The sequence below is a fragment of the Phaethon aethereus genome (genome assembly GCF_964289735.1).
Source record: "Phaethon aethereus genome assembly, chromosome: 4".
NCBI classification, from domain to species: Eukaryota; Metazoa; Chordata; class Aves; order Phaethontiformes; family Phaethontidae; genus Phaethon; species Phaethon aethereus.
Window position 1 is genome coordinate 44,130,666 of NC_138578.1, and position 22,457 is coordinate 44,153,122.

Consider the following 22,457-nt stretch of genomic DNA (forward strand, 5'->3'; position numbering starts at 1 on the left):
GACAGCGGAATAGCAGAATCAGGTCTCATCTGTGGCATGTGTAATGTTAATGGATATTAACAACCTTATTAAAATAACTTCTAAAACCATATCTGTTTAAAAAACATAATGTTGAAACTGGGGGGGGGGTGTCTTTCTGTGTTCTATGCCTTACTATACATCCTTGACTGGATTTCAAGCTGACCTTTGCGACTGTAAAGGCTAGAAGCTTTATCAGTATGAAAACTGAGACCCTAATGTTACTTTTCAAGTAAGGGAGTTGAGGTTTGAGGAGCATTAAAGACAAATGGCAATATCTAATGAAGAAGAAATGCCTTTGATCAGCTGCTCTGTATTGAATGAATGACAGCAGTAGGTACTATCCAAATGTAGGAAACCTGGTAAGTTCTGCCTAGTGGCCATTTCTTGTGAAAAAATCTGCTCACCATTTTATCTGATCCTTTTCCCATAATATTTCTCAGTTAAGGGTTTATTGTCAAGTAACGTCAGCAAAAACCAACTGCAGTTCAAAACTATCGTTATACTTGAGTTTGTTGGAGTATAAGCCTGTATCTTTTACACAGAATGAGCTCTGCGGGAAGTCAGGAAAACATTTAAACCTCAAACCCATGTGTAATTTTACTAATTTTTTTAATTAAAATTCCTGTATTAGTATGGGGCTCTATTTTGTTTTTACTGATAGAATCCCAATACTTTCTGAAGACCTTCTAACAACGCATTCTGGACTCATGTGGAGGAAGTGTTCACCCGTTCCCTAAGGGGCACTTAAAACCTCCTGTTAACTTCGACAGGAGCTAAGTCAGGCCTAGAGATGCTTATAACTGTACTGCAAAGACAAGGGCATTGGAAAAGGCTTTGGGGCTACAGAAGTTTCCCGTTTTCCTTTCTGTAAAATGAATCTGTACCAGAAGAGGACATGACGGTGTAAAGGAGCACTGTAGTTTCCAGGATCCTCTGACAAAAACTGCGAAGGTGGTGTAATATGCATTATTCAAATCAAAAGGCAAGTGGTTGAAGACAAGTGTCAAATCTGAATTTCTGTAAGCAGAAAACAGTGATTCACAAAATGCAAGACTGTAGCAAGAAGTATGTAGTACTTTTCGTGGTATCAAGAGTGCATTTGAGACCAGCAAAATTTGCTGAAAAGACATGACAGTGTTTCTCTTGCTAACAAAAAAAAGCTGAGCAAGCTTTATATTTCTTTTCAAGGGATTAAAAAGTAACTCTTAAGCAATATACTACAACTCTCTGCCTATTACTCATAGCTAAATTTGTATTGCATTACTAAACAAAACCTCTGGGGGTGATACTTTTTCGCTATGTGTTCCAGATAGTTGCATTACATTTCAGAAAAGCACTAATGATGATTTTCTTGGGTCTCCTTCTGACTGCAAGATCTAACAGCACGTGAAAGAAAATATTAATCCAAGGAGCCTGGGTGGACACACGAGGGGTGAAACAGTGACTCCGAGGCCAGCAGACGGATGTGCACTTCCAACTTGGCTGAAGGGGGGCTTGTGAGGAGGAGGGGTGCGTACCTCGGCGCAAAGCCGGGGGTTGGCATCTCTGCTTCTGGGCAGTTGTTGCATGTGAGGTAGCGATCTCCCTTACGCCGCATTTGCCGTCGCTTTGTGAACCGCAAGTAGGTGTCATGCTTCATCGTTTAAATCCCCCAACAAACCATTTCTCACGTACGTTCAACAAAGAACATCTGAAGTTTCTGTACCCACATTTCTGTGTTTTTGCACGTAAGAACAAAGCCTTCTAACAGAAGGCCCTTTGATGCCTCCTGTAACTAATGACTTATTGCGAAAGTGAATTGGCACAAACTGTTAAGGGGCATGTATTACAAATCTTTAACGCTTTTACAGTACACAGGCTTATCAGTTTTAATCCCGTAACACCTAGATTATTCTTAAAATACAGCATTTATTTTTGGATCCTGTTTACTTCTTTAAATCTTTTAATAAAAGCCTGTGTTACATAAACTCTTTCATACACCCTTAGTTTCCATTGTACAAGGCAGAACGCTTAAAAAAGTAACATTGGTTTCAACTAGATTACTCAAAGACCTGGAAATATCAATTTTGCACCAATATCACTATTTTGTTTAAAGGTATTACTGTATTACTTGAATCATATACGATAAGCGCTATGTGTGCTAATATAGATTAAATTTTGTTATACAATTAACTCCCCCAGTAATCCTAGTGTAAAACATATAAAGAAGTAAAAAAATTAGTCTGTAGGTCAGTCCCAATATTCCTGTGCTTTATCCTTTAACACATTTGGACAATAAATTGAAGGCAGGGCAATAGGCAGTGGGACTGTTGGTGCTGGAGTGGGAAGAGAAAATCAGAGATTCAAAAATCAGGAAAAAAAAGAACAATAACAAGAACTGGACTTGTTTCTATTAAGGAAGGAGAGATTTGGGCACTGTTCTTTATCACAGCCCATGAATGCCTATCCAGTAGGTTGCTTTTTTATCAAAAACACCCGGGCGCATGGTGGAATTTGCAGAATTTTTAAAGTGTCTTAAAGGAATCTATTTTTCTTTGAAAGAGTTACAATCCAAAGCAAAGAAAATGTATACCAATAGTTTTCCTTATTATTCCATTTGCTAGCAGGATCATTTCAGGCGCTGCACACGAGGGCACTAACGTACACTTAGATTTCAGATGAATGGTACCTGCTGGCGAAAGAGTCATCCCCAGTTGAACCTTATCATGCGAAAATACATGTCAATTTACAAGCCAAATTTCCTTTCCAAGAATAATTACTAATAACACGGTTGCAGTGTTCTTGCAATATATCCAAGGTGCTGCGTCTGATTATCCTTCTTCTCTCTCAAATTACAAAACACATCAGTCAAAAAGCTATAGGGAGCTAGGACATATGGCATTGCAGAGAGGCACAAGCTGCTCCACTCCCACCCACGCCTGGCCCACCTCGGTGCCAGGAGGGGCTGCCGGGTCCCGCTGACTTTGGAGCCTGGGAGCTGTGAATTCAGGCACACTTTTCAAGATGCTGTAGCTCCTACTCCTTCTGCATGCCACTTACAAGTCGTCCATGCGGTGTTTTTGTCACCCATGAGGGATGTAGATTACTGCTGCCTGCTGCGTGATTCAGCTCTGCTTGTGTGCATGGCCCGTAAGTGCTAGTGAAGTCTCATCTACAGAGTTACTGGTTTGGAGCGGCCGTTTCCTTGGAACTGGTTTAATTTTTGAAGTTTTACTCTAATCAGTATATTGTTGCAACACTGCACATTTTTATGTTTATTTAAAATCTCTCCCTATATATGCTCTAGTTATACCTGAATACTGCTACTAACCACTACTAGAGCTTATGTTATAAAATCATAATTTTAGACAACTACAGCAGGTGATTTTTTTTTTTATTTCACGGAGCCCAAGCTTCATGAAAGTTTTCAAATCCATCCTGTAGTAAGCTTCATACTGCCTGATAAGCCTGTCTAGCTGCAGCTCTTTGTATTTTCTGATCCCACATATGATGCAAGATTAAAAGTGACATGATTTCTTTGTTACTGTAAGCAGGCATTCATACCAAATGAGGTGGTCATCGCCCTGCACCAGTCCCACATTCCTGTCCTTCCACTGGACCTTGCTTGTGTGCTGGGACATCATGCAACTGAGCAGTAAAGCAGATCAAGGTTAAACTGAACTGATGTTCTTGTCGCTGGTTTAGTTGTAACCCAATTCTGTGTGCCGTGCAGCCATAGAAATGCTTTTATAAGCACAAAGAAGGACAGGGCACAGGTGTGAAAATGAGCAGCTTACGGCAGCAGCAGATCTCTCTTCTTCAGCCCCACTAGGTATCATGATCTAATCATGAAACTATGATACTACTCTACTTGAAATTCCACTTAATAAATTAGCATATTGGCAAGCATGGCTGGGTAACATAATCGGGCTTTTAACTGCTCACAAACTATACAAAGAGGACCAGAAAAATATTTAAAATGCACAAGTGATCTTTCCATCATACCAAATCACAGCAACGAAACCCAGACTGACACCTTTTATGCTCACAGTAAGGTCGAAGCCACCTGAAGAAATAAAAGGGAACTCAAAAGACATAGCCTAAGAGTCTAGAAATTGCTATTCATGACCCAGATTTCAACTGAAAAATTCCTAGAACTCATCCTTGTCCCACTTTTCCCAGCTCATGCTTCCTATGTTCTTTTTTAAGGCCCGCTACCATTGTTACTGGTTTCGGGTTTTTTAACATTGTTACATTTTTTGAAAGTGTGAAATCGCAAGAAACTCCAAAAGTGAGTTAAACATCTGTTGTCTGGGATTATACAGTGGCAGAGCATGGAACTGAACCCAGACACCCCGTGTAGTCTTCAATTCAGCTGATAACAAAACGGGCTTTGATACTTTTTCCAACTGATAAGGAGTTCCCCTCTCATCACAGAAACGTGCCTTCTAGGTAACTGCTGCCTCTGACTTTATGCTCCGGTTAGCTTCAGTGACTGCATCCTTCATTCAGTTGTGACTGTGGGGAGCGTTAAGCGGGACCTACTCTTAGTCTCTAATTCCAGGTTATGCAATCAGATTAAGGAGCCATCTGCAGCGCAGACCGAAACTGCGCTATAATCGCGTTCCCGGCTCAGGCAGAATTTTGGCTTACGCAGGATCTGTGTCTCCTCGAATCATTCACCAGCCTCCCTGCTACTCCTCTCCTCCTTCTGCAAGCTGGAAATGAATGGCAAGCGATACGGTCAAATATTTCAGTGATTAAATCATTACGCTTCGAGTAACGGTCAGCTCAGATGCTGCTTCTGAGATTTAAAGGAATATTCGCGGCTGTGCAAAAAGAAAGCAAAACCTCACCCTTCATTGCGTACACTTTGAATGTGCTTGAAGAAAAATAGTGGGTCAAAGCTTGCTGCTTCTGCTGCTCTGCTGTCAACAGCTGAACTGTTACATGGTTTAATGCCAATGCATCTCTTGCGTAGTTTTGTAAAGTCTCAAAACGAAAAATACTTGCTTTTATCAAGTATTTTCACAGTATCTATTTTTATCTAGTCGTGTGCACAGCAAGATCTTGGTTCGTCACTAGCCAAAATAATTCTGCATTCTCAGTCTTTCTTCTTGTTAAAGTCACCTTTATTAACAAAAAGTCCTCTTAAGTGACAGAAACTGGAAGCTCGCACTGCAACTCCTCTTTGTCTTCAAAGACCTTCACTAAAGGCATGCAGGACGGAACCCTGGCCACACGTGTTTTAAAAGCAGCTTTAACAAAGGACCGAGCTTCGGCTGTGCCCTCGGTGCCGGGACAGGGACCGCCCTCGCTCTCCCGCCATGGCTGACAGGCGGGGCGGGAAGGAAAGGAGGCAGCGAGGGACGAGAGCGAGACGGGAGACAGAAGGGAAGAAAAAAAAAAAAAAACACAAAAATGCGTAGAAAAACCTAGACAAGCAGCCCGAGGCGCGCGGCTCGGACGGACACGTTACGGCTAGAAAAGCGAAGGCGGGAGCCAGCGCCGGGGCGGGCGGCGCCGCCGGAGCGCAGGAAGAGGCGCGGGCGCCTCAGCCTCTTTCGGCTGCAGCGCGTTCGCGGGCGCTGGGCCGTGCGAGCGGCGGCAGCCAGCGCTGCCCGCGGCGCTCCCCTCGGGGGCCGCCCGGCCTCCCCCTTCCGCCCCCCCCCCCCCCCACCACCTTTCTCGCCTTCCCGCCTCCGCCCCGGCAGGGCCGGGCCCGGCCGCCGCCGCCGCACGGCCACCTTTCAAATCCTAACGGCCGCGCCGCCAGGGAGGAGCGACAAGGGGCAAGGGGGCGGGGGAGAGCGAACGGGGCCTTTTAAAAGTGGGCTGAGCCGCTACCGCCGCGCCCGCACGGCGGGTCCAGCCTGCTGCCGGCGGGGGAAAGGCAGCGCAGCGCTGGGCGGCCCTTCGCCGCTGCCGCGACAGACGAGACTAGCGGCTCCCCCCGCCGCCACGGCGGGACGGCATCGCCGGCCTGAGCGCCGCAAAGCCGCACGCCGAGCCCCCCGCACGCCGAGCCCCCCGCCCGCCTTCCCGCCGCCGCGCTGCACCTCGGGAGTTGTAGTTCTCCCGCAGGCCCAGCCGCGGAGGGGACAGCCACGGAAAGAACTGCATTTCCCGTGGCGCCCCGCGGCGGGGGAGCGGGCATGCGCGGAGCGGCGGGCAGGTTGCTGCTGTTGTTACATAGGAAACAGCTGAAGAGTCTCCACATGACAGAGGGGGAAGGAGGAAGTGGGGCGACCCGCGGGGCGCCGCCGCTCCGGTAGCCGCGGGGCTCGGGCAGCGGCAGCCGGCGGGGAGAGTCCTTCCCGCGGTGTGCGGGCTGGCCGACCTTGAGGGCGGGCGTGCGCCCCGGTGCCGCCGCTGAGGGGAGGCAGGTAGGGAGCGAGGGAGCGCCCCGCCGGGCCGCGGCGTCTCGCCGGGGAAGTTTGGTGCGGGGCGGGATCCCGCCGCTGTCCCCCGGGCTTCCCACCGGCTGCGGAGGTGGCGCCGGCCATGAACGGCTTCGCCCCCGAGGAGGTGACCCAGCGCGGGGCGGACCCCGCCGCCGCCGCGACCGCCGCGGTGGTGAGCAATGCGGGCTCCGCCGCGGAGGTGCCGCCGCCGCCGCCAGCGCCGCCGGGGCTGGCTCCGGCCGCCGCCGCGGGCTCGGCGGGCGCCGGGGGTGCAGGCGGCCCCGGGGCCGGGCAGCTGTGCTGCCTGCGGGAGGAGGGGGAGCGGTGCGGCCGCGCCGCCGGCAACGCCAGCTTCAGCAAGCGGATCCAGAAGAGCATCTCGCAGAAGAAGGTGAAGATCGAGCTGGACAAGAGCGTAAGTCCGGGGAGAGACACGCGCGACCGCCGCCGCCGGCGGGGCGGGTGGACAAAAGCCGCGGCCGGCGGATCCTGGCGCTGCCTGCCCGGGCAGCGGCGGTGGGTCCGGCCCCAGCCCCGCTCCACGCGGGCCGGTTGCTCTAACGGCTTGGTTGGTTTGGGGGCTTTTAAGAAAGTTCAGGCGTTTCTTTTGGCGGCGGGGAAGTGTAGTTTCCCCCTTTGCCCCGTTTCCGTAGCACGGTGGAGTTTGGCTGGCCGCTGCGGGAGCACGGCCTGAAAGTGCCCTCCCTCTGCGGGCGGGGGGGGCGCTGCCGCCCCTCCCGCCCGCCGCTGCGGTCCCCTCCCACCCCCGAGAGCCGCGGGCACCGGCTGCGTGTGTCGTCGTGTCCCTCCCCCACACACACCGTGTAGCTGCGGGGGGGGAGGAAGCGCGTGTGTGTGCGGGACGCGCCGCTCCTCCCCGCAGCGGAGCCCGCGTGGCTCCCGGTCTGCGAGCGCCGGGCCGCTCCGCCTGGCCTCGCCGTGCGGCGCGTCCCCCTTTGCTGCTGCCTCTTTCGCTCGGCACCCACCGGGCGCCGGCAGCGTGGCCGGGCCGGGGGAGCGGACCCCCTGGCGCAGGGGCCGGCAGCGGGACGGTTCGGAGCGGTGTTTGCCCTTGCCCGGCACTGTAGGAGTGTTTCCCCGGCGCGGGGCCAAAGCAGCTTAAAACGCGCGGCAGCCGGCGTGACTGCTCCGCGCCTCGGCCCCGGCTTCGTAGGCCCCGAGGGACACACGCACACGCCCCTCCCCGACCCGCTGCCCCGGCCCGGGGCTGCTCGCCCTGCAGAGGTGGTCTGTGGACGCAGCCCCGTGCTTTCATTGCCGTAAAAGCGCGCAGCTCTGAAAATCGGGGTTGGTATGCGCCCCAGAGGTCTCCCAAAGCGTGCAGATCCGTACAAAGGGAAACTTTAAAAAAAGAAAGACAGAAAAAAAATTAGTGTGTGTTGCTTGACCTCGCCTAGGTAGTGGAAGTAAAACAAGGATGGGGGGCTACGGATGGGAAATGAGAGCCGGCTTTTTGCTCTCCAAAGAACAACCGAAAGCTTGGGTTTTGTTCTGTGCTTCCCGATCCCCGAATTGCGGTGAGTGGCCAGCGGGAGCGTCATACTCGCGTGTGTCTGCAGCCTGTTACTGCAAAATCAGTCGATTGCAGCCCTTCAGCATCCTCTGGGCCAAGCCGGTGGCAGCGATCCGTAGCATAACACATTTATTTAGAAGAATCCAGCAGAAAAGCTTCCTCGAGTCAGTTAACGTGACTGTGGTTGCTGAAGGGTTGTGTCTGTACATGCATTTATATCATAAGTCTGGGAGATTTTTACGTGGGTTTGATTGAAAGACGCTGTACTATTCTTTTTAGGCAAGACATCTGTATATTTGTGACTTTCACAAAAACTTAATTCAGAGTGTGAGAAATAGAAGAAAGAGGAAAGGCAGCGATGATGACGGTGACTCACCAGTGCAAGACATTGACACGCCAGAGGTAGCTAAATAGTTGCCTTTTTTCCTAATTTTTGTGTTAAGCTTGTTTTTCACTACTACCGAGTCAGCACCAATACCACTTTTCTACCCTTACAACTCTGCTTATTTTGGGGTGTGTGGGAAAGGGAAGATTCCTGATTCACTCAGTTTTTAGTATAACAAAAACTAACTGAATTCTGGAGTATATTTTCTGTATTAACTGTGCGAAGTAGAACAAACAATATTCTGTAGCTTATTTTTAAGTGTCTGCTAGTTCTCTCAGAAATTGCTGTTTTCAAGTTCCTCCTTCTTCATGCTTCTTCTCCAAAGTGGTGCTTTGTTACATATCGGCAAAGTCTGTCTTCTGCAGAGTTGACAACTTGAAGGGAATTGCACATAGGATTTGGGATATAAATGCTTTGCTGCCCTGTCCCTCCGATCCTTTCCTTCTGTGCTAAATGTGTTGCAGATGGCTCTTGCGGTTATTTTGCTGCCGTAGTGTAACTAGGAAAGTTTGATTTTTGGTTTTGCCCCTTGTTGGGGGAAGAGACGTTCGGGGACCTGTGCTAGAAAGGAATGGAGAAGGATGGTGCTTTTCTGACCTGTTTTCTTGGTCGCAGACCAGTGACACCTCACCCATTATAAAAGTGAACAGCAGCTTTCAAACCTTTTGCATAATACAGTGGGAGAGGCTGCACCTAAGGTTCTTTTTCCTACATGTGCTCTGGATTATTTCTGCTACAGCCTGGCTTAGCAGGTGCTGTTCAGTGTACTAATTTTGAGCAGAGGCTGTCATGCCTATCTGGTCCCTTCTAAGGGTTGTGTTTTTTTTTTTTAAAAAGCATTCTTCAGAAATTTCTTTGTAAGTGTTAATTTAATGGCATCCTTATGGTCAGCATCTGAAGGTATCAGCAGTATAAGTGATGAAACTTTGTGCCTAAAGGCACGTGGCTCCAGTCTGAAGGCTCTGACTAAGAGGATTTTAGGGGATTGGGAGTAGTTTGATGCTGGGCTGTGTTGTCTGTTAAATATGTGGGATTGCTTCTTTGAAAGTTTTGTGTAAAGCTCATGTTCTGTGTGACTTCAGGTAGTTGTGTGGCACAGTGCTAATCGCAGCGCTCTTGCACGAGAAAACAGGTTTGCAAGAATTATAAAATATGTCACAACCGATGGATATCTCTAGAATAAGAAAGCAAGCTTTTTTTAAACTGTACTACCGCAGGAATGAAAACTGCCTGGGAAGTATTTTTGAGTTTCAGCTGGCTGTTTGGACAACGGCAGTATGTTCATCCCATGTGATAACTGTATACTTTAGATGTCTGTTGGCCCTTGACCTTCTTTATTTGCAATTGCTATCCAGTTTACTTAGGAAAAAAAAAGTATCATTCTTGTGAAGACTTGTAAGGCACTCCTGTTTCCATCTCGGTCATGACTGTGATTACCTGTTAGAAGTGATTCCGATAGGAGGGGAAGAGTCTTCCGCAGCACTGCCCGCTTCTGGGACTTGGCAGAAAGCTGCTGCTATGCCTCTGTGTGATGCTCTAGGGTGTGGGTTCCCCACTGTGACTTTGGAAGTGGAATTTGTGCCATGTAAACTTCAGAATACTAAACAATACCCATCCTCTATCATGCAAGGCAGCATCACATCAAGTCTGGCCAAGTTACCAAGTTTGCAGTAGCCCTGTTGTTTAAGCATTCTGTAGTGAGGCTGCTAAATTAATTTAAAGCAAAAGTGAATGCTTTAACCACTCTTTAATGCAGTGGGTTTGGAGAATACTACTGTAATTGCAACTGACCTAGCAGAATTTCTCATTCAGCCTGCTTTCTCAGCTTGCTTGCCCACTCAGTCATCTGATTAAGCTCTCTTACCTTGTCAAGGAGGGTGGGAGGGTAAGCAGTTGCTGGGAGAAGTGACTGTTGATCGGAGTTCGTGGGATTCAAAACTGAGGGAGTACTGGGTTAAGGTTGTGTATTTATATCCCTAGGAGGACCTTGTGCAATTCTCTGAACTGTCAACTCGCTGAAAAATAGTTTTGGACAACTATGCCCATGCACATAACTCTTGCATTGTGCTTATGTAGCAGGGCTGTGTTTGGAGAGCAAGAGCAGCTGGTTGTTGGTTTTTTTTTTCCTCTCACCTCAAGCCAAGAAAACTTTGTGCTCTAGACTTTTTCTCCAATTCTAATACTTGCTATCGCATGGTGCAGATGTGCTGTATCTTGCATGCAACTTGTGTAAAATTTTGTGGACAAAATCACGATATAGGGGCCTCCTTTGAATCTGCATCTTCATAGATGTTATATGAAAGTTCTACTGGGCTTTGTGTTACTATGCTTGAACTGGGGAACAAACAAAAATCCCAGAACTGATTAAAGTACAATAATGAGTTCCAAATATTGTCCACAGCTCAAGGGTGGCAGAGCCATGCTCAGTAACAATAAAGTGCTATTAAGTCGAGCTGTGCTGTTTTCCTTTCTGCTGGAAGGTGCAGGGTGGAGTTTATTTTTTGTCAAAATGAGGCCTGCTGAGCTGATGGTTTACACTTATGTATCTGTGAGTTTCAAAAATGTTTTTGAGAGGCAAACTATTAATGACTGAATTCTTTTCAGTTACATTAGATTGTTTTCTTCCTCTTGTCCCCTTTTTCTTCTAGGTTGATTTATATCAGTTACAAGTAAACACACTTCGAAGGTACAAAAGACACTTCAAGCTACAGACCAGACCAGGACTTAACAAAGCACAGCTTGTTGAAGTACGTATGAGTGTTTTCCATAATAGAAAATGCAACTTGCTATGGCATGTGGTTTTCTATACAATGTGATCCTTGCATAAAGAGCATACATAATCTGGATTTTAGGAGAACAAAAGGAAACTGCTTATCTGGCTTCCTTCATTGGCCACAGATTCTGAGCCAAGTAAATCAAAAGTAAAAGTTCTTTCCAGAGGAGGGACTCAACTTCCGAAAGCAGTGCGTGCTGCTTAAAAACATGAAGTACTGAGTTGAAACAGTAAGATGATCTGTGTGTCCCTGAATATCATAAAATCATGGATTTATAGTCTATGCAACCTTGACCTGAACTGTCCTGCTGCAAAGAACTAGAAACTGAGAGGTGGCAGTGAAGTTCTAACAACGTTCAGACTGCTTTACAAAGCTAGTTGATAAAAACATAGGTGTTCCTGTGTATGTAAAGTATGGAAACCTGAAAAATGGGCTTCTATCGATAATTATGTTAATTAAAACTACTGGGATCAGAAAAACAGAACTTAAGAAATAAACTAATTTCATGATTCGTATCAATATTTCTAAAAGCGCTGAAGCTGTGCCTGAGTACAGCTGCATGTGAGTGTAACTTTAATGGAATTATTCTGCCCTGCAAAGATGCAGTTACATGCATGGGAGAACTGGTGATCTCTTATGAGGGAGGTATAACTACTGTTTTTTCACTTTTGTGCAGGGATACACCCAGTTTTAATTTGGTGCAGACATTTTGTTGGTCTGTCCCTTAATCTGTGTGGATTAAAGGCAAGGTTCTTAAATGTGTGGGAGATCTCAAGGCTGAGCTGTAAAAAGAATAGTATTGCTGCCACTACGAGTAAGAATGTAAAATCAGTCATCTTTTTTCTTCTATGTGAGTTGAGGTACAGCTAGCTCTTGAGTTAGGACTGTGAATTGAAAAAGCACGAGCAGTTTTTGTTCTGCAGAGCTGGCATTTCTAGGGGTCTGCTTTAGGTACATCTCAAGAGGTGTAGCTTACGCTCCTTATCCCACTTGATGCGAACAGGCAAAGCTTCCCCTGTCACGTGCTTTGTTTGACTGACCTGCAGGTATTTGTGGGATGTAGCTGCAGAAATTCCTTAGTTTACAGTGCATGTGATTGCTTGTAGCCTGTCCTCATGCACAAAAGACACTCCTCTAGCTGTTACTTAAAGTCCACTTCAAAGGACTCTGTCAAACTGTTTCTCTGTCAGTTTTGGGGGGATGGGGATTAGAAAGCTGTCTGACTTGCTAATTGGGCTAAACATTTATACTTATATCCTGTGGTAGTTAAATGAGCAGTCCCATGTTTCTCACTTGCTAATTTTAATCTACCAAAATATTCTGCAAAAAGCCAGAGAACAGACTCAGGTAGGCATAACATTTTGCATGCTTTCTTTTAAAGCTGGTGTTCATTTTGATGAAGGAAAAGGCTTTTGGTATGACAAAAGTGATTCAAAAACTGTTTAGAGATTGTCATGTTTTAGTGGTTACAGCGTGGTGAATTTTCAATGATAGCTCTGTTTTGAAGAGCTGAATGTTCAATTACAATTCTTAAAGATTCTTGTATTGTCTTAGATGTTTCTATACATGATGTGATAGACACACACCCCCTCAGCCTGAATAATGAGCAGTAGCCTCCATTTCTGTGCTGTAGCTCTGTTGATACTCTGTAGTCATTACTTGCCTCATAGTCGAGCTTTAACTACACAGATGTAATGATACCCTATGCTTGTTTTGAGAACTTTTTTTTTCTGAAACTTTTCTGGGCTTTTTACTTTGGAAATTAGGGTACAATCTGCTATATTTAGTTCATAGTTGTGAGTAAAATGGTTCCTGTTTACCTTTTTTATGGCTATTAAAGACTTTTGAAGAGAGGTAGCTTTTCTTTTCCTTTTTTTAAGCTTCTTGATCAAGCTTTTAAAGTTTAATGTAGTTGATTTAAATCTGAACCTTCAGTTTCTGCATAGAAGAGTGGTTATTTAATTTCCTTGCATTCTTCCTTTATAGATAATTGGCTGCCATTTTAGGACAATTCCAGTGAATGAAAAGGACACCTTAACATATTTCATCTACTCAGTGAAGAACGACAAGAACAAACCAGATCTAAAGATGGATAGTGGGGTTCATTAGACGGAAAAGGTTGAAAGGTTGGGACTGGGACTCAGGCTACAAATCAAAAGACTGAGGGTTTTTGTTGATATGCAAAAGCTTTCTTTGTAACTTTTTCTCCCCAGAGAGTTTGTCTCTTTTATTTTTCATAACCTTGCTGATTTGTTTGAAAACCATCTCTTATGAAACAAATTTCCTCAGCAAAAGTATTTTAAATAAATATCACTGATATGGTTGCTCAAGTGGGTGTGTCTATTTAGTGAGTTACTTGTACCTAATAGTTAAGCTTTGACTAATATGTAATATTAAAATATTTTCAATTAAACTGTGCCAAGGATATATTTATGAATGTGCTTCAAGTTCTCATGATGCAATGCCTTTCTAAAAAAAAAAAAAAAAAAACAAAGCTGTAGCAGACTTGGCAATTGGTTCTTTTTCCTGAGGTAAAAGGTCTTAAATGACAGTTCCAGTTGTCAGCTGGGCAGAAATGGCTGAATAACATTTTCATTTTTCCCCTTTGGAAACAAGAACGGATGGGGGCTTTTCTGATTCGTTTATTCGTCTTATCATTGCTGGGATATGTGCTTCCAAGCATCAACGCCTTCCTTCTCCTATATTAAAATGGAGAAAAAAAAAAAAAATGCAGCTCTCAAATGTCAAAGCTGTAAGTACAGATGAAAAGACTGCTGCAGCTTACTCTTCTGAGAAATGCTTCCACTTTGTAGGAAATCCTTTAGCTGCTGACTTTCTCCATTCATCTACACAGACTGCGGCTAAGAACGTAATTGGAGAATGGAAGATGGAGCCTGTGCAGCGTCAGTATGGTATCTAATAGGCATACTGTTTTTACTGCATGCATTAGCTCGGGCCTGTTTAAAAGCATAAAACCAAACCAAAAGTTATGGTAACGAGAAAAATATCGAGCAATACTTTTGCTTTTAATCGAATATCTTAAAGTCTGATATTGAAGACAATGTTGTGAATGACTTTTTGTGTTGTCATTTGACTATTGTGCCAGCCTAAGTGTGTGGTGTATGGAATATGATTTCTTTCAGCTTTAAGCTGTGCTCATAGGCTGAAGAAAAAGAGGAGGGAGAACGGTTCTCTTAGAGCAGAGGAGGTCACGACTTCAGCTTGTTTAGTTAGCATTTGTTGCATCTCTTAACCTTATCTGATGTTTAAAAGCTGCTTCTTAATCTGGGAAAATGAGAAAGCAGTATTTCTGCGGTCTAATCTGCTCCATGTTAGTCTTGTGAGGTTGTTTTTTTTTTTTTTAAAAACTACTACTATGCTGGTATCACTGCAACTGTGATGCTCTGCTTTGCTTTTTTTAACCTGTGATACTTGCATAGAAGTGAATGATGATAAACCCTAACCTCAAACTGGCTGCCTTCCCAGTAGCTCTCAGTGGCTGGATTTCTTTCACTTGCAGTGTCTTACATATTACCACAATAAAGTTCTGCGGTGTTGGCCTAAGTTCAAGATGGTTAGCGATATCTAGCTAGTTGCAGCTAAAATGGATATTCTTCTGAAGAGATGTTCTCGTGCCCATTTCACTGCACTGACTGTGAAGTTGTTTGCATCAACTCAGCTCGTCAGCTTGAAAGTACTAGCTGGAGAAGCAGCCAGGGAGCCTGGCTGTGGATAGGGCATCTGAAAGAGAAAGGTGTTTTTCTCAGAGTGCATGGCAGGGGTGAATATTCTCACCTAGGGCTGGCAGGACCTGTAGAAGAAGCTTTGGTAGGGAAAAAGAGTGGGGAAAGAAACAAAAGCAAGTTTCTATGGGAAGTTAGTCTTAAAGTAGTAGCCTAAGTGACCCTATCCCGCTACATAGAGAAAGTGGCAAAATTTTCCTCCAGTGGATTATGGATTTTCCTTAGCCTGGATTGGTGGCAGGAAAGTAACTGAAAATCACCTGCTAACTTTACTACCCAGATTTGCATCCACCTTAAATTTTTTGCTACTGCTGCTTTGGAAAGCTGTGAACGCTGGGCATATGCAACGTGATTCATGTAGAAACTAGATGGCACAACCAACAGAAGTTACGTGCCCTTACTACTGCTAGAAGCTTATAGAGGAATTTGCACAAGAGCAGATACCATATGTTTTCTTAGCAGAGCACTGACTTGGGATATTTTTGACTGTGGGTTGCCAGACTTATGAGGGGTTTTTTTTACCCTTAATTGGTGACTTGGTAGGAAGCCCAAATGACTCAGGAATAATGACACAAAACAGGCTTAAAAAGCCTGGTGACATAAACTGTTTGTTTAACAGCCAGTAGCCTAAGAATTACTTGGCAAAAATAGTACACACAGATTTACTTGAAACGTTTATTATTAGCTATGTATAATCACCCCCCACTCCCACTAGCCAACTCTCGTTTACGAACAGAGGAAGAAAAACAGTCATTGTGATTATTTCATACTGGATGTGAAATAAGGCTGGTAAACTGCTGGTAGCAGTTTTTGTGGTGTAATGGTGTAAGATTACTAGATGAACAGTACACTTTTTGAGTAGAAGACCAAATAGTTACTTCAGTACTTACACACCTTCCATGTGACCGACTTGATAGCAAAAGAGTTTTTATATATAAGGCAATAAGCCAGGCTTGTTCAGGTGGCTTTCCCTAAAGTTACAAAGGGACATAAACTTTTGGCTGTTTTTCTCTTGTACTGCAATCAGTATTGGCAGGTGTTGAGAGGTGACTGTATATCTACAGCCTAGATCATGGTACCTCTTAAACGTTAAGATGATTACCTCTAAAATGTTGAGATACCTCTTGGTCTTCAATTCCCTAGCTATTTCCTTACAGGGCTAGCCTAAAAATAAAAAGCCAGCATTTTCACTTAATCCTGGGGTACTGTATTTCAAACAAGGCTTGATTAAAAAAGCTGCTTAAGTGTGGATTTTTATGTTGCCTTAGCAGACCTTGCGTTAGTCCCATCTTCTTTAGTCGTTTTTCTGTACGTGTGTGTATACACACACGCTACTGTAACTGTTGTAGTATTTTAAATATTCAATGTTAAGATTAAGCAATTTAAGGTTTTACAGATTGCATAGGTAATGCAGGTGACCAGTTAGATGTAATTAAGACCTAAGTGTGCTTTAGTACTATTAATTTGAGTTTTGACTACTTTTTTTTTTTTTTTTACCCCCGGGGACTTTTCAAACATGAATGGTGAAAGTTTGCCTTTGTATGTGCATGTGTTTTAAGATACCTAAATAGAACATGGGAGCCTGTCTGCAGAAGTACCAAGGACTGAGTAGCTTCAGCTTAAAACAACACTGTGGTGGCAATATGGCAATAAAGCAATAGGAGGCTGCACTGCTGTGGTTTGCTACCAGAGTCACATTCCTAATGACGTGAAGGCTCAGGCTTGTAGTTTCTTTGTACAACCTAGTTGAGAATGTTGTGCCGAGTAACAAGAGTTAGGCTTTTTGCTGGCGGATGCTTTAAGAGCTTGTACCGTCTTCAACACCATTATGGAAATTAAGCCAGCTACCAAATTTGAGAGGAGAACATCTTACATACTTGAGATTCCAAAAAGGTACAGGAAGGAAATTTTTCTACAGCGTAAAAAGAGGCACTGTCCTGTGGTTAGAAAGGAAAGGGGTTTTTGGTAGTGGTTTTGTTTTTCTCCTTGAAAGCATTATTACGTGATTGTAGGATGATGGCTGTTGTCTTCACCAGCAGACTTGGATGTCCATCACTGACTGTTGCAAGGGATCACAAAAGATATCTTTGGTCCAAAGAAAATATCCCTGAAAGATATTATCAGATATTTAAATAATTAGATCAGTGGTTTATCAGAACTTCAACGTGACATGTATTTCCAGTTGTGGATTTTTTTAGCTTATATATGTGGGATTACTGTGTTCATGGGATGCCCTTCCAGCAATGCAAATGCAGCTGCAGGTCTGGATGAAGATGCTGCATTTCCACCTCTGCAGGCCTGGTTTGGAAGCTGACCAGAATGCTAGGGCTCTGCCCTGGTATTTTAGCTTTGAGAAAGTAAACTTACCAAATACCTAATATTACACAAATAAAGAACTTCGGCATGTGCACGCAGACAATTTAGTGCAATTTGTCCTGAGAGCAGACCTGCAAAGCAAGATGCTTGAAGGAAGACCTCCTTCTGTATTTGTGTTAAAGTAAGAGGCTTTATTAGGCTGCTCAAAGCTCAGAGGTTGAAGCTGGAAGCCCAATGTGTGCTTCAGGGTGAGGATACCATATCCGGTTTTAGGGAGAGTGAAATATGAAAAACTTACCTAAACCCTGCTCTCAGTTTAAACGTGAGTTTTTTAGCTTTAGAAGTTACTCCCACTTGGTTCAAATCTAGTCGCCCGCGGGAGTGCTGGAAAAGTGCCTTTTCTTGGATTTTAGGGGACTTGAGAAACTTCACTGGTAACAGGAGCACATATAAAAGGTAATTTTTGCTTGTCTATATAATGCCATCACATTTTAGTGTCCCTGAAGTATTAGTAAGTTTTGAAGTGTTGATCTTTTTAATCTAAATTTCCTGAAGTAAAGATGTTGCTGGAAAGCTGAATGAAATAACACCTCTTATACATTTTATTACTTCAAACCAGTATGGACTGGTGCTGTTTATTAACTCAGTATTAATTTTGTTGGGATGTACATTATGTCTGTAAAACAACAACAAAAACCCCCACGTTCAGTGAGAACTTGTCAGCAGTGCCAGAAAGCCAGAGAAGTGTCAGCGTTCTTGGGCTAAATCTTTTCCCTCCCTTGCAGGCGTTTGTGAATGTTTCCCCGGTTTGCTTTCCTACTTTAAACAGCTGTCTTTACAGAATCATTTATTCAGCTGATGTACCTGCATATGCCTTAGAATAGCAATACGGTTCTCTACCGTGGAACAGAAACCGAATGGTTTTGTTTATGGTCCTGAGAACATCTTCATTGCAAAGCACCGCGAATAAGGATTTGATGTAGTTCTCATACCTACTTTAGGTCAAACGAAAGAGTCGAAAGTGTGGTGATTTAAATGCTAAAGTGCCCTACAATACGACATGCGGGTTTACAAAATACGCTAAGCATGTCCTAGGTGAGCCCCTGAAAAACAAAGAACTGAAACCTGGCAGCGTGTCAGGTAATTGGCTATATCCTGATGTAATTTCAAACCCTCTGAAGTGACGCATTTCTGTAAAATGATAGCTTATCCCTGCAGCGGGAACTGTAATACGATGGAAATATAATGGGTGATGATGTAGAACTGTACAATTTTGTATGAAATGGGTATGGGCTTACTTTGGGCAGCAGAGCAATTCGTTCAAGTTGCAGTAACAGATCACCTCGCAGCCCTTCCCTTCCCAAAAGTGATCTTGCAGACCCTCATCGATCTGTCGGAGGTTCGCCGCGCCCTCGGGGATGTTGTGACAGTCGTGGTCTTTGAGGGCCCTCTTGTAACAAGAGGGACGCCGGGAAGGCACCGCGGGCGTACCCAGGAGGGTGCTCAGCAGAAGCAGAGCCGAGACCATCTTCATTTCCGCGAAGCCTCCTGCAGCAGGGTGCTAAAGAGAAATGAGGTGCGTGACACGGGTGCAGCTGCTGAGCAGATCTCTCTCCCCAATTTGCTTCCTGCCTTGCATTTGTCTTTTCTTTCCTGTCAGCTTTTGGAGGTTTGAGCCTGAGTGCTGGAGAGTGTTTTCTCCTAGGAGGTAAATAATATTGCAGCAGAATTGATATTCATTACTTTCTGTAGAGCCCTGGGAATCCTTTCATCGGGAATTGAGGCTTCTGTTGCTGGCAATTTTGTTGTTTCTGTGGCCTCTCACCTTGAGAAAATTGCTCTGAGCTGGCCGTGTTCTCCCGGTGGTGTAAGTGAATGTATCGATCGCTCCCGAACCGGGGGAAAGGCTCTGCCTGTGTCTCCTTGCCTCCCTGGCCACTTCGCCTGCCGGAACAAGAGTCGCTCACACAGAATTAATAGTATCTTTCCCCGTCAAAGTTGTGGGAAAACTGCCTGCTGATGGTACCCTCTGTTACGGACCGCTCGAGAAAGCGAAGCAATAACCAGCGAAGGAGGCTGGCGCGCTCCGCGGTGCGGCCGGCCGCCGCGGTGCTGGCTGCAGGCGCTGGTGTGACAGCGCGTGGCTGACGATCTTGGGGCAGGGGGGGTGTAATTTTTTTTTTTTTTTTTTTTAGTACTGCAAACTTCTTAGCTGAGTCGTGCTACGGGAGGTCGTTATGGTTTAGTTGGTGCTGCTTTTTAAAAGGGGGGGTGAATGACCCCTTGCCAGCCCTGCTGGCGGTGGCGAGGCTTTCCGTCCTGCGCTGCCTCGCGCAGAGGCTGATCGTGCCAGAAGGCTTTGGATCAGACCCTTGAACTTGCTTTCACTTTTAAAATAGCATTTTGAGCAGTGCTTCTACCTGGGCTTTATCGGTATTAAGAGAGAGAGTGGGGTTTTTTACCTTTCCTCATGCTTGCATGAAAGGGGTTTGATACCTTACCGAATTTAAATAGGAATTCTGCTCTGAAAACTAACCTAAAGCAACGGTCGGCTCTGGCCAGCGAGCTCTCCCTGAGTGCTTCTCACCGTACTTGTGTTAGCCTCAAGGAAGACTTTGCTGTCCTTCGTTCTCTTGGCACTTCGGAGTCGATCCCCTGGCACTACAGCATTACAGCCTGGTTCTAGTCTTTCTTGCTGGGCTGCGGAATAGAGTGCTCTAGACTCACCCAAAAATAACTGGGAATAAAGCAACGTCTGATCAAAGACTGTCAAATGCCATGTTAAGATGGCAGAGCTATCATCTAGATAAGAAAAATAAAAAATAAAGCATGCCAGCTGTAGAAGTCACTAAGACAATAGTCCCACTTGGGTTATTTTGTAAAACTCTTGAGGTCACCTTTGGAAAAAAAAAAAAAGCTATTAAATGTATAAATTTACTGGTTTTTGTAGTAATTTTTCCTGGGTAGTTACATCACCACCATAGCTGTCTTGCTGATCTTCCATTTCTTCAGCCAATGAATGACACACCAGAGACTCCGTCTAAGAAAATCTGCGAATTTGCATTCATATTAGGGATAAAATACTATACCTCAATGCTCTTCGATTATATTTTTCTATAAGATTTGGTGCAAACTTGTTTCTTGAATGTCAGTGGCCAAATAAAATATTAAAATGCAAATTTAATATATTAAAGAACATGACTGAAGTGAAAATAAGTTCTTGTATATTTTTGAACTTCTGTCATAGAAGCAAAATTCATTGAGTGATTCCTTTTAGTTTCCATGAACTTGTATGTCAACTTTTGAGTAGGAGACTCCTATAAAGTACTAGTAATAGAGCCTTGGGGATCTATTTTTTAATTACCTTAGAGTGCACTATTGAATAACATACTGTCTTTATTAGTTTTAGACCTCAAAATTACTTCTCAAATAAAGTAAACATTGTTCTAACTTTGCCTGATGTTGTTTTGTAGACTTGAGTAAAGAATCTGAATTATTATAGTAATGGTTTTATGTTGTAGGAGTATAAACACTGCAGTTTATAGGAGGCTTCTGCTCAGAGAAGCCTAATGCTTAAAGAGAACAAGTTTGGTTATGCTGTACCTCGATAAATGTCAATGTTAAGGAGTACAATTTAACGTTCTTCTGTTCAAATAATTGAGCTTAATTATTTAAGTATTTAATGGAAGAAAATTTCCATGAAAGAGACATTTAGGAAGCGGGGGGTTTCTGCCTTTGTTTCCTGTGATTGGATTCTTCTGTGAGTTCTTCCCCTGAGGATGAGGCATTCATCATATCTTGCTCTTGTGCACGTTTGGGTTTTTTATTCCTAATAATTTGGAATTTCCCTACCTGGAGTTCAGCTGGGATGCTCGCTGGAATCTGTTGCCCACTGCCTGTCTGCTCAGTTCCTAGGAACTCATTCTGTCCTGAAAACAGGCAGATTTTCTATGGACTCTCAAACTGCTGGATTCAAAAATCGCAACCTACAGTTTAAGGTAAGTCATTACTTGCCTTGGAATAGAGCAGGATATTGCTGTAGTGCATCGTCGAGAGGGCTTGTATGGATAACTGCCAACATCAGCATCACCAAAGCCAATATGCTGGTGAGCTACAGCCAGACGGCTTCACTATCAGGTCAGTTATGCATCTTACCAATGCTCGGCGTTAATATTATTCAGACAAAAACATCGTATTTATTTTATTACAATTTTATTTCTGCTTAAGTATTTCCTCCGGGTTTTTTTGCAGATTGTCACCGAAAGGATACTTTTAGTCAAAAGACGTTTCTTCAAAAGATTATTCCTTTCCTGTGAGAGAAAGGTCCCTATTTGCAGATGAAGGATTGCCAAGGGCCTGAGGTGTTTCATCAGCTCCCTGCACAGGATCGATGCTGATGAACTCGGCAGACCTTTCCAGCAGACCTTTCAGATGCAGCATCTTTTTCTGACAAACTGCTGCAGCTTCTTTTGCTGAATAAGGTTGCAGAGATGATGGAATGTCACTGATTGCCTAGGTACATAACAGAGCTAGCATGTGCATATTTATTACAAAATACGTGTCAAAGACCTTATCTGCTTTTGCATACCAGGGAAACAGTCTTTTCTCATAAAACAAACCAGGGAAATGCGATGAATAAATCCAATCACTAAGGTAACTCAAAGACTCGTTGCCAGCAAGCACCCTCTTACATTTCTTTATTTTATAAAACCTTCTGAAAAAGTAGCAATACCAATCATGCTAAGCCTGACCAGGTTGCTCTATCAAGATTATATAATTTGAAATTCTAGCAGGAGTAAAGCCATCTAAAAATATTTAAAATGAGCTCCCTGCATTTGCGTAAGTTCTTTTCAGTGAATTACTTTGGTGACTTTGACACGGTGTAAGTAAAGTTTGAGAACAAGTGCAGCTGGGATAACAAGTGCGTTGAAATAATTTGGAGTTTTGTGTAAAGGAAGAGGGTTAGTTTAGGAATATGCGCCGTGAGTCAGGAATTGGTGCTCTTGCTGCTCATTCAGCTGAGGGTGTTTGAATTGTCCTGCCAGGCAATTCGGCACCATACAGTCTTTGGACCTGCTAGGTGCGGAGGTAGTCAGAAAAGACCAAAGAGGAAAAACCCAAGTTTTGGCCTCCTTGGCTGAGAAGAACAGGGTAATATTTCATCAGAAGTGATGCCCTTTAAAGGTCACATGATATTAGTAGGCGCTCAGGTGTTAGAAATAGGGAAAGCTGAGAAATGGCACCAAATGTGTATTTCAGCACCTCTAGAGATCTTACATGTTTGGGAGAAGATTAAATTTG

At 44.4% G+C, this 22,457-nt stretch overlaps 2 protein-coding genes across 2 annotated transcripts; one reads left to right on the forward strand and one right to left on the reverse strand.

Moving 5' to 3' along the window:
* Positions 1–6,504: 6,504 nt before the first annotated feature.
* On the forward strand, positions 6,505–13,826 carry SAP30 (Sin3A associated protein 30; the record flags this gene model as incomplete). The annotated part of the gene is made up of 4 exons (XM_081999724.1): positions 6,505–6,819; positions 8,218–8,340; positions 10,972–11,070; positions 13,084–13,826. 4 exons carry the CDS (start codon positions 6,505–6,507, stop codon positions 13,204–13,206), a joined length of 660 nt encoding a protein of 219 aa, XP_081855850.1. The 3' UTR covers positions 13,207–13,826.
* A 3,066-nt stretch (positions 13,827–16,892) lies between these two features.
* SCRG1 (stimulator of chondrogenesis 1) lies at positions 16,893–18,817 on the reverse strand (the record flags this gene model as incomplete). The annotated part of the gene is made up of 2 exons (XM_081998702.1): positions 18,455–18,817; positions 16,893–16,947 (listed from the first exon to the last, which is right to left on the reverse strand). Exons 1-2 carry the CDS (start codon positions 18,688–18,690, stop codon positions 16,893–16,895), a joined length of 291 nt encoding a protein of 96 aa, XP_081854828.1. The 5' UTR covers positions 18,691–18,817.
* Between the last annotated feature and the right edge of the window lie 3,640 nt (positions 18,818–22,457).